This window comes from Helianthus annuus, chromosome 1, assembly GCF_002127325.2.
Source record: "Helianthus annuus cultivar XRQ/B chromosome 1, HanXRQr2.0-SUNRISE, whole genome shotgun sequence".
Taxonomy (NCBI): Eukaryota; Viridiplantae; Streptophyta; class Magnoliopsida; order Asterales; family Asteraceae; genus Helianthus; species Helianthus annuus.
The window spans coordinates 130,733,126-130,744,102 of record NC_035433.2 but is presented as its reverse complement, the minus strand read 5'-3'; the positions used below and the strand labels follow the sequence as shown (position 1 = coordinate 130,744,102).

Here is a 10,977-nt window from a genome sequence, read left to right as displayed (position 1 = left end):
GCAAGTTGCATGTGGGAGGAGCACTGGACTATAGTGTTTGGAAGGTAGTTGGCAGCCTAGAGAAAATTCTAGGCCATATAGATGGCTTTCGATTTTCGTAAATCAAGCTGGAGATCTGGTAGAGTCGTGTGACGTCTCTTTCGTACCGGTGAAGAAGTTTCGTCTGATGCGAAATTCTCAGCCGTTTGGGTAGTGGGTTACCTTTTGGTGATGTCAGCAGGTTGGTTGCCACCTGTTGGTGTGTCGAACCAACCTCTGAGATCGTGTCTCTATCTGTGAACCAACCTCTGAGGTGGTGAATGAAGAAGAGAGGAGGCTTCGAACCAATCTTTGAGACCGTGATCGAAGATGACTATGCCGTAAGTGCTTTGCTCAAGCTCTATGTTCAGCAATTGGACATGTAATGATGATCCCTTTTTGTCGGGTGTTTGTGTTCATCATTTCAGCTCTTAAGTAACCGCACGTTCTTTGCGGTTACCTCGTTGCGTCATTGTTGGCCATGTTTGGTCGAACAATTTGAATCTGTATTATGGGTCAATAAACATGGTTATAGGCAAGGGTATGCCCACCATTGTTTATTCTATGCGGCCCATAGGCGTGTAAACAAAGTCATAAGCAGACTTGTTACCGCTGTTCGGTCGCTTGTTGTTCGACGAGATCTTTTTGGATGATTGGGGATCTTGTCTGTACTCGTTCTGGAGCCACTTGCCTTCACGCTCCAATAGTTTTCCTTGAAGTAGCCTCGTTCATCTGTGTGATGACTTAGTCGTGGCTCTTCCGTAGCAACCATTTGCGGAGGTAAAGGTGTGTCCGCAACGACTCATGAGTGTCTGCGGTTTTGTAACAAAAGACTCGCTTTAAAAGAGTGTTTTGCCTGGATGCGGCTCTTGAAGGTTCAGGAGTCAGGGTTGCTGATGTGCGGTCGCGTACATTCCCTTCCTTCTTCCCTATGGAGAAGCTGTTTACATACCCTCTGTGGTTGTGAACCGGACAGGAGGGATTTGAAGCTTGAAGAGAAGGAAGGCAGTGCGGTTTACCTATTCCTGAGATGCGGTTCAGTCCAAAGAACAACGCTGGTTCTGAGCATCTGACACACCTGTACGGGCTCGTGTGTGTCATCTCCGCATATTCCACGTGTGCTCGTGGGTATGTGCGGATAGGTATTATACCCCCTTACATAATGTAGAGATATATATTTTTGCCTAGTTTTAGGGGTATGTAAAAAAACGACATGCGGTATGGGTTATGGTGTGGTAAACCAGAGAAACCGCATGCCGCTTATAATTGGATAATGTAGTCGCTTTTTTGTTGCATACGTGGCTTGACCACACGTGTGAGTTGGTGGAAGTTGGTGAGATCTTTCTGGCATGTGCTGAAATGAAAGGACATTTGCACTGCCCGAGGGCATTAAATGCACTGTAGTAGGAGTGTAAACGTCTCCTATGTCAGGCGCGTGGGCGGCCACGCGTGCGTGGTAACCGTCAGCGGAAAGGTCGCTTGACACGTGGTGTCACCTAATTCGCTCTTTTTGGACGTGAGGATTCCGTTTTCATGCTGCATTAATTGCGATCAGTATATAAGGGGAAACCGTTCGTGGTTTCCCCTCACTTGTTCAAAAATTTCCCGGTGAGAGAAAGAAAGTTCCATCGTCTTCTCCGATCAATTGTTTGAAGTTTCTGGTGAGTTTATTTGATTTTTCGAACGCATTTTGTTCCTCTGTCTTATTTATTACATTCTGCTAATGGCTGAAACATCGAATGTTCACCATGTTGAGGGTGAAAACCCTGAACACTCACCGTCGGTGGTGGCGGAAGAAGAGGAAGGGGGGGCTCCTGGCGGTGGTTTGCCGGTGCTAAAGTGGCCAAGGTCGTCGTTTAATCGTCTGATCCTTGACGTCCAGATGCCTCCAGAGTATGGGGCCCTCTATCCATCGGAGGGTGATACCGGTGCCGATGCTCCGGCCGGTTATATCACTATGTGGGCAGATTATTTTGGTGACTGTAATCTCCGGTTACCACTGACTGTTTTTGTTGCTGAGGTTTTGGAGTGGTACAAGATCCACATTTCCCAACTGAGTCCATTTGGTATGATCCGGATTCGGAATTTTGAATCAACTTTTCGTGCCCTTGGAATGGAGCCTGCTGTTGGAGATTTCCGACGTTTTTATCAAATGACGGTATCCTTGGGGTTCTTTTCTTTCCGGCAACGGGATGGTAGCCCCAAACTGATGACCCCTCCCAAGGGTATCACGAAGTGGAAAATGAAGTTCTTTTATATCAAGGCTGCTGCAGTTGTTGCGAGGATGACGTTTCGGAATGTGACCGAGACGATCATAACGGAGACCATTGCAGTCCCCAGTGTTAAGACGGTGGAGTGGTTTCCGCAGCTGCAGACCATTGAGTGGGTGAAGCTGAACAACACACAGCTGTGGGTGCTGCGCATGATGCTGACAAGGATGAATAAGAAGTCAAGGCCCGTAGTGCGGGAGAAAAGTGGTGGTATGTACTTTCATGTGTTCGATTTTTGTTATTCCTTTATGCGTTACTGATCCGCAAGTGTGCTATCAGAGGATGCTGCCTTATGGAGGATGTTTGCTCCGGATTTCGAGGGCAAGGTTGAAACAGTTGCCTGTGCGGATGACGAGGATGGGTTTAATGTCATCATCCAAGACAACTTCCGGGTGCCTACTGAGGCTGCGTTGGCAGTTGAAATGCCGCAAGGCAAAGGTATAGTAAGGATTCTCTTTACTTGTTTAGAAAGAAAATGGTTTCACTGATCTACCTTTTGGATGGTTTCCGTGCAGGTGATCTTGGGGACTTGGGGGACCCCGACGCGAAGGGTGTTCCCAAAAAACAGGTGGTGAAAGGTGTGTGCTTTCTCCAGAAGAAAATACCTGAGGTTACTGTTGTGCCTCATTTGGTGCCGCAGGCGGCAGTTATCTCTCGTTCTTCCTTCCGTAGATACTCGGATTACGTGATAGTATCTGACACCCTTGAGGGTTTGGGTGTTCCAGGTGGTGGTGCGGTTGTGGGCGGTACCGCTGTGGGTTCCACCCTTGCGGGTGAGAAGAGGAAAACGGAGCAGACGGCTGCTGGTGCCGGTGAACCGAAACGTCAGAAGTTGCAGTCCAAGAGGGCTGGTCTGTCACAAAAGAAACCTGCAGTCACTGCTGGTAAGTGTATAACTTTTGCAAGTATTTTTGTATGCACAACTTGTTTTCTGATAGTTGGTGCTTTCTTTGTATTGTAGAACCGCAAGTTACATATTTTTCTTTCTTTGATGCTCCCTTGTCTCCCTCGCATACCACAGCTGCGGATACGGGGGTACCGAAAGAACCTGCGGTACCTTTTGTTAAGGTGGTTCCTGATCCAACCGTGCAGGTGGAGAGGACTGTGGAGAAGGACGCTACCTAGATTTTCGATACCGTTGATTCCTCCAACAATCTGATCTCTCCAAATGATGGTGATATGTAACATCCCATAATTTGTAAAATAGAATGCTTCAACACTTAAAAGTATTATATATTTAGTTATGGTATTAGTGTTAAAAATCTAAAGAAAGTTTATAAAATATAGAATGGGATATAAAGATCAATAAACTTAACTTGAGGGTTGTTTGTGTAACATTTAGTAAAATGTGAAATAAGAAAATCAAAACCCAGTATTTGGGTGTGGTTGTGGATCGCGACCAGGGGAAAAGAAAGGGGAGAAACCCTACTTCATAAAAGAACTCCAAATTTCAGCAAATTAGTAGTGATTCTTGGCACAATTCGAATGCATGTGTTTAAATACTCAATAATCCAAGTGTCTTGAACTTAAGGTGAGTTAGAATTTTATGTTTTTATGCATTTTGATGAAGTGGGTTTTACCAATCCGTGAATTAGTATGAAATTGAGTTTATATATGAGTTAGAATCATTAGTTAGAAGGTGTATTATGCTTGAATGTGATTTGCTAAAGATTTTGGGGAAAACCCACTTGTTATAGTAGGATGATGATTATGTGATTTGAAATAAGTAGAGTAATTTCTATGAATAAATGTATGTATACTAGAACATTCATAGATTATTATGTGTAGGATGAATGATTTGTGCAAGAATGGTTGATTGTGTCAATTGTGATGAATTCTAGTGAATTTATGCATAAGATACATGTACATGAGGGATGTATAAAAAGAGAATTTTAATATATAGAATGAGTGTTTTATGTAGATGACGGACACAAGTAATGTAGATGATGCTGAAATAGCCCGTCAAGAGGCATTCAATAATAAGATGATAGAAGCGGCAGAAAAAGTGATGAATGCCAACCTTCCCAAGTTAGCTCAAGAAGTCGAGAGCCGAGTCTTGGGGGTTGTTGATGAGATGATGACTAGCAAGATTGAGGAGTTAAAAGAAATGCTTGAAGGGTCCAGGACCAAAAGCAAGGAACGAAGGTGTACATATAAGGATTTTATGGCATGTAATCCCTTTTCATACAATGGGGAGGTGGATCCGGTAAAGTGTCAAAGATGGATAGCAAACATTGAAGCCGTATTTGTACGTAGTCGATGTGAGAAAGAAGACCAAGTAATGTTTGCTACGGGTCAACTTCAGCAACAAGCCAAAGATTGGTGGGATACTCAAAGTAAAGAGATAGGGGAAGTGAGACTCCAAACTTTAACATGGCAGGAATTCAAAGAGTTGTTCCTAAAATATCATTGCCCGCAATCGGCAATTGATAGAATACAAGATGAGTTCTTACATCTTCGCCAACAGAATGAGTCCATTGATGAGATTACCAACATATTCTTCGATAAGTTAAAGTTCTGTGATGATTTCGTCAAGTCAGAAAGGATGAAGATAAATCGGTATTATGGAATGTTGAAGGCCGAGTATAGGGAGTTCATTACCCCTTCGAAGTGTGAAACTTTAAGCGAACTTATCAATTTAGCCCGGGATAGGGAGACAGAACTGAAGCGACAAGTGGAAAGAGGAGAGAAAAGAGTTGCTGAAAAGCCATCAAATACGAATTCATCCAAGAAGCCTAAGCAGCACGACACTAGAACTAAAGGAGGATCTAAAGGTAGTATTCCCCCATGCAAAACTTGTGGTAAGCTTCACACTGGAGAATGTTTGATGAGAAAGAAGGGGTGTTACAACTGTGGTCAAGAGGGACATCCTTATTTTAAGTGCCCTAGTCCTGTGAGGACGTGTTTCAATTGCTTCACTCCTGGTCATGTAAAAGCTGAATGTCCAAAACTTAAACAACAAGGGCAGAAAGATGAAAAGAAGAATGAAAATCAGAAGGCTCGGGGAAGAATGTTTCAAATTACTACCGAGGAAGCCAAGGTTTCACCGAATGTCGTGTCAGGTATTTTCTTAATCAACCAAATACCCGTGAATGTGTTATTCGATTCTGGTGCTAGCAAGTCTTTCGTGTCAGACGAACTTATGTGTTATCCTTCCTTTAGAAGGGAACGAATGCCTGTACCCTTAGAAGTAGCGGATAGTAAAAGTTATTTGTTATGTGAAGTTTGTAAGAATTGTAAGATAACCATAGAAAACGAAGAATTTGAAATAGATCTCATTCCTATGACTTTGGGGGAATTTAAAGTAGTTGTAGGGATGGATTGGTTATCCCGCTATCACGCGGAAATTCGATGCGAGGCGAAAGTCATTCATGTATTCTCACCTAGTGGGGCTCGAATAAGTATTCGTGGAGAAAGAAAGCTAGAGACAAAACTATGCACGATTGTCGAAATGGTTAAGCACGCAAGAAATGAAGGAAGGGCCTACTTGGCTTATGTGGTGGATACAAGACAGAAGGTACCCGAAATTGGAGGAGTAGAAGTAGTGAACGAGTATGCGGATGTGTTTCCGGACGAATTACCGGGGTTACCACCTGAACGAGAGGTGGAATTCCGAATCGAATTAAATCCGGGCGCCAAGCCAGTGGCTAAAGCTCCCTATAGGTTAGCTCCCGCTGAGATGCGAGAGCTGATGACACAGATACAGGAATTACTCGATAAGGGTTTCGTACGCCCGAGTGTGTCGCCTTGGGGAGCCCCGGTACTCTTTGTGAAAAAGAAAGACGGCACGATGCGCATGTGTATAGATTATCGAGATTTGAACAAGTTGACTGTGAAGAATAAATACCCTTTACCTCGAATAGATGATCTTTTTGACCAACTGCAAGGAGCAAGTTGGTTTTCAAAAATCGATTTGCGTTCGGGGTATCATCAACTTCGGGTACGGGAAGAAGATGTTGCGAAAACTGCGTTCAGGACCCGATATGGGCATTACGAGTTTTTAGTAATGCCATTCGGACTGACTAACGCCCCGGCCGCTTTCATGGATCTGATGAATAGAGTATGTCGGCCCATGCTAGATAAGTCTGTTATAGTGTTTATAGATGATATCCTTGTGTACTCTCGTAGTAGAGCCGAACATGCAAATCATTTGCGTGAAGTGTTAGAGATTCTTCGGAAAGAGAAGTTATATGCTAAGTTTTCCAAATGTGCCTTCTGGCTTAGAGAGGTGCAATTTCTTGGCCACGTCATTAATAAAGATGGTGTCTTGGTAGACCCAACTAAAGTAGAGGCTGTTGTGAACTGGGTTCCTCCTAAGAACCCGAGTGAAGTGAGAAGTTTTCTGGGTTTGGCTGGGTATTACCGAAGGTTTATACAGGATTTTTCCAAAATATCGTTACCTTTAACCAAACTAACCAAGAAGAATGAGAAGTTTGTGCGGGGAGTTGAGCAAGAAAAGGCATTCCAAACTTTGAAGAGTAAGCTGTCTGACGCCCCAATTCTAACCTTACCCGAGGGTTCAGAAGACTTGGTAGTATACATTGATGCTTCACATCAGGGCTTGGGGGTTGTTTTAATGCAACGGGGTAAAGTGATAGCATATGCTTCAAGGCAGCTTAAACCACATGAAAGTAACTACCCAACACACGATTTAGAGTTGGCTGCAGTAGTATTCGCGTTGAAACTGTGGCGACATTATTTGTATGGAACTAAATGTACCATATATTCGGATCACAAAAGTCTCAAGTATTTCTTCGAACAAAAAGAATTGAATATGAGACAACGAAGGTGGTTAGAATTAATTAAGGATTATGATTGTGAAATCCTTTATCATCCGGGGAAAGCCAACGTTGTAGCAGATGCGTTAAGCCGGAAGGAATACCCATCACCCATACAAGTTAAGTCAATGAAAATCACTGTCACCCCTAAACTTTTGGAGTTGATCAAGGAAGCCCAAATAAAATCCTTAAATGGTGATCCAAAGAAGGAAAGAATGAAAGGCCTAATTGGGGAATTAAAGATGAATGCCGATGGCGTCATGACCAGGTATGACCGAATCTGGGTACCATGGTTATCCGAGGTGAAATCATTATTGCTAGAGGAGGCTCACAAATCTCGTTATACGGTACACCCTGGGGCTACAAAAATGTATCAAGATTTAAAGAAAGGGTACTGGTGGCCTGGAATGAAACGCGACATTGTTAAGTACGTGGCTAAGTGCTTGACATGTTCCCAAGTGAAGGCGGAGCACCAAAAACCGTATGGTAAATTACAGTCATTAGAAATACCAGTTTGGAAGTGGGAAGACATAACCATGGATCTTATTACAAAGCTACCCAGAACGAAACGAGGTCACGATGCTATTTGGGTTATTATCGACGACTTACAAAGAGTGCTCACTTTTTACCCATACGAGAAACTATTTCATCCGAAAAGTTGGTAGAAATTTATATGAATAAAATAATTGCTCGTCACGGAGTACCCGTGTCTATTGTGTCGGACCGTGACACAAGATTCACGTCTCGTTTTTGGCGAAAATTTCACGAAGATGTGGGCACAAGCTTGCGACTAAGTACCGCATACCATCCGCAGACGGATGGACAGTCGGAAAGAACTATACAAACGTTGCTAGATATGTTGAGGGCTTGTGTCATAGACCTTGGGGGTAATTGGGACAACCATTTACCGTTGGTAGAATTCGCGTACAACAACAGTTATCAAAGTAGTATCAAAATGGCGCCATACGAAATGTTGTACGGTAGAAAGTGTAGAACTCCTGTATGCTGGGGAGAAATCAGGCAACGGGAACTCGCGCCTAAAGATGTTGTGGCAATAACGAATGAAAAGATTGATCAAGTCCGGGATCGTTTGAAGGCGGCGCAAGACAGGCAAAAATCCTATGCCGATAAAAGAAAGCGCCCTATCGAATTTCAAGAAGGGGATCGAGTATTTTTAAAAGTCTCGCCATGGAAGGGTATAATACGGTTCCGCAAGCGGGGAAAATTGGGTCCTCGGTACATCGGACCGTTCAGAGTAGTGGCCCGTATTGGTAAAGTGGCATACCGGCTAGAATTACCCCCGACACTAAATGGGATCCATAACACGTTTCACGTGTCTCAACTAAGAAGATGTCTCGCGGACGATACGACGCATGTGTCACTTGATGACATTGAATTGGATGATAAAATGAATTATGTTGAAAAGCCGGTGGCTATCAAAGATTCAAAAATGACGTACCTACGAAATAAGGCCATACGAAAAGTTTTAGTGCAATGGCAGCATCGGAAAGGATCGGATCTAACCTGGGAATCCGAAGATGAAATGCGGAAGCACTACCCGTCTCTTTTTGGTACGTATTAAGGTTTCGGGGACGAAACCTCTTTTAAGGGGGGTAGATTTGTAACATCCCATAATTTGTAAAATAGAATGCTTCAACACTTAAAAGTATTATATATTTAGTTATGGTATTAGTGTTAAAAATCTAAAGAAAGTTTATAAAATATAGAATGGGATATAAAGATCAATAAACTTAACTTGAGGGTTGTTTGTGTAACATTTAGTAAAATGTGAAATAAGAAAATCAAAACCCAGTATTTGGGTGTGGTTGTGGATCGCGACCAGGGGAAAAGAAAGGGGAGAAACCCTACTTCATAAAAGAACTCCAAATTTCAGCAAATTAGTAGTGATTCTTGGCACAATTCGAATGCATGTGTTTAAATACTCAATAATCCAAGTGTCTTGAACTTAAGTGAGTTAGAATTTTATGTTTTTATGCATTTTGATGAAGTGGGTTTTACCAATCCGTGAATTAGTATGAAATTGAGTTTATATATGAGTTAGAATCATTAGTTAGAAGGTGTATTATGCTTGAATGTGATTTGCTAAAGATTTTGGGGAAAACCCACTTGTTATAGTAGGATGATGATTATGTGATTTGAAATAAGTAGAGTAATTTCTATGAATAAATGTATGTATACTAGAACATTCATAGATTATTATGTGTAGGATGAATGATTTGTGCAAGAATGGTTGATTGTGTCAATTGTGATGAATTCTAGTGAATTTATGCATAAGATACATGTACATGAGGCTTGATAAGTAGTACGCATGTTAGGTGTTTGATGAAATGCCTTAATGATAATCTAAGTAGCCTAGAATAAATTATTGTGAATGGAATTGTATGATGAAAATCAATGTGTTGTCAAATGTTATATGAGTAGCGCCGATACTTGAAAGTGTGGTTATGAATGTAAAGGCTATGATCTAAATAAGAATGATTACGTGTAGGAACGAAAGAAGAAGGAGTTAGTTCCGGATCACAAACAAAGGCTCAAGATCGAGGTAAGTTCGTTACTTACTCGTTTAGTTGTGAGTTTATTAATATTGTGTCTTTTGATAGTTGATATTCAATTTAAGGTAATTGTTTCAAATGAGAATGTGAAAGTAGGAATCCGTATCGGTCCATAGTAATTGGGTCGGTTCGAGTTCGAATGAAAGGGAATTAATGGAAGTTTTCTCCTTAATCCGTATTAAACGGGTTACTGGAAGTGAATGTGAAATAGTTATGTTTATTTGACTAGAATGAATTGGAATGAAATAAAAACAATTGGTAAGATACCTTGTAAATCCGAGAATATGTATTGTGGTAGGATGAAATCGTTATGTGTACTACACTAATATAATTTGTTGAATGATTGTAGGTAAAGCACCCGTATGATTATCATTGCGTCGCTCGGATATGAACACACCTTGATCACCCGTGATACGCTTCCGCCCCTTTTGTAGTAACTTCAAAAGTTAATAGTTTTTGTAATGTCTAGTTGTGTTGAAGTCTTTAAACTTTAACTAGTTGTTTGCAAATATTTAGTACTTAGAACTCGATGTTCGAAATGGTAGTTTGAAATGTTATGTTCTTTTGGTGTATTATGGAAAGTGTCGTCGTCCAAGTATTTTGATAAAGTATAAACAGGGAAATTGACCAAGTTATGAACGGGTCATGCCCAAATTTTAAATTTTGGTGAATTAAATATGTGTCGTTTTTGTAACTTTCAAGCATGAAATTGGAGGGTGTTACATGATAATTTGGATCTATGGTTTTCTGATGCTGGGAAGCAGAAATCGGATGCTGAGCCGCAGAAATCTGATGCTGAGCCGCAAAAGTCTCCGCAAAAGTCTCCTGCTGGTGAGAAGGTTACTGGCTCATCTTCTGGTGGTGCGGGTTATGATGGGCCTCCGATTCAGCCTGGGGAGTCTGAATTGGAGTATTATTACCGCACATATACCCAGGATCGAAGTACAGGTTATCACCGACCCCCCTGGACTGTTATGCAGGGGGATGATATTTCCAATGATCCTTCCGCGTGCAAGGAGATTCTGGGTGGTCTGGGCACCCCATTTGAAACTGATCGTGCCTGTTCCGCACCCCGTGAACTGCGCATCAACCAACGTTCCACCATGTTAGTGGGAAGTTCCATAGTAGCGAATGCCATTCTGGAAGATTACAAGGTGCTAGGCCACAGGGTGGAGGAAGCTGCTCGCTTGCGGGCCGAAGCGGAAGAGTTGGTGAAGGCTGCTCGTGTGGGTGCGGAGCAGCTTGAAAGGGATAGGGTTGCTTTTGAGAAGCAGAAACAGACCGCCGAGTGGGCTGCAACTGCTGAGCTTAAACAGGTTCGTACTCTTGCCAAGTTAC

The 10,977-nt window shown here is 42.3% G+C and overlaps 1 protein-coding gene across 1 annotated transcript; it reads left to right on the top strand.

Annotated features, from left to right (window-relative positions):
• The first annotated feature begins 4,791 nt into the window (after positions 1-4,791).
• Positions 4,792-10,204, top strand: LOC118480074 (ATP-dependent RNA helicase glh-3-like). The gene is made up of 3 exons (XM_035974841.1): positions 4,792-5,350; positions 9,576-9,629; positions 9,989-10,204. Exons 1-3 carry the CDS (start codon positions 4,834-4,836, stop codon positions 10,003-10,005), a joined length of 588 nt encoding a protein of 195 aa, XP_035830734.1. The 5' UTR covers positions 4,792-4,833; the 3' UTR covers positions 10,006-10,204.
• Positions 10,205-10,977: the final 773 nt, after the last annotated feature.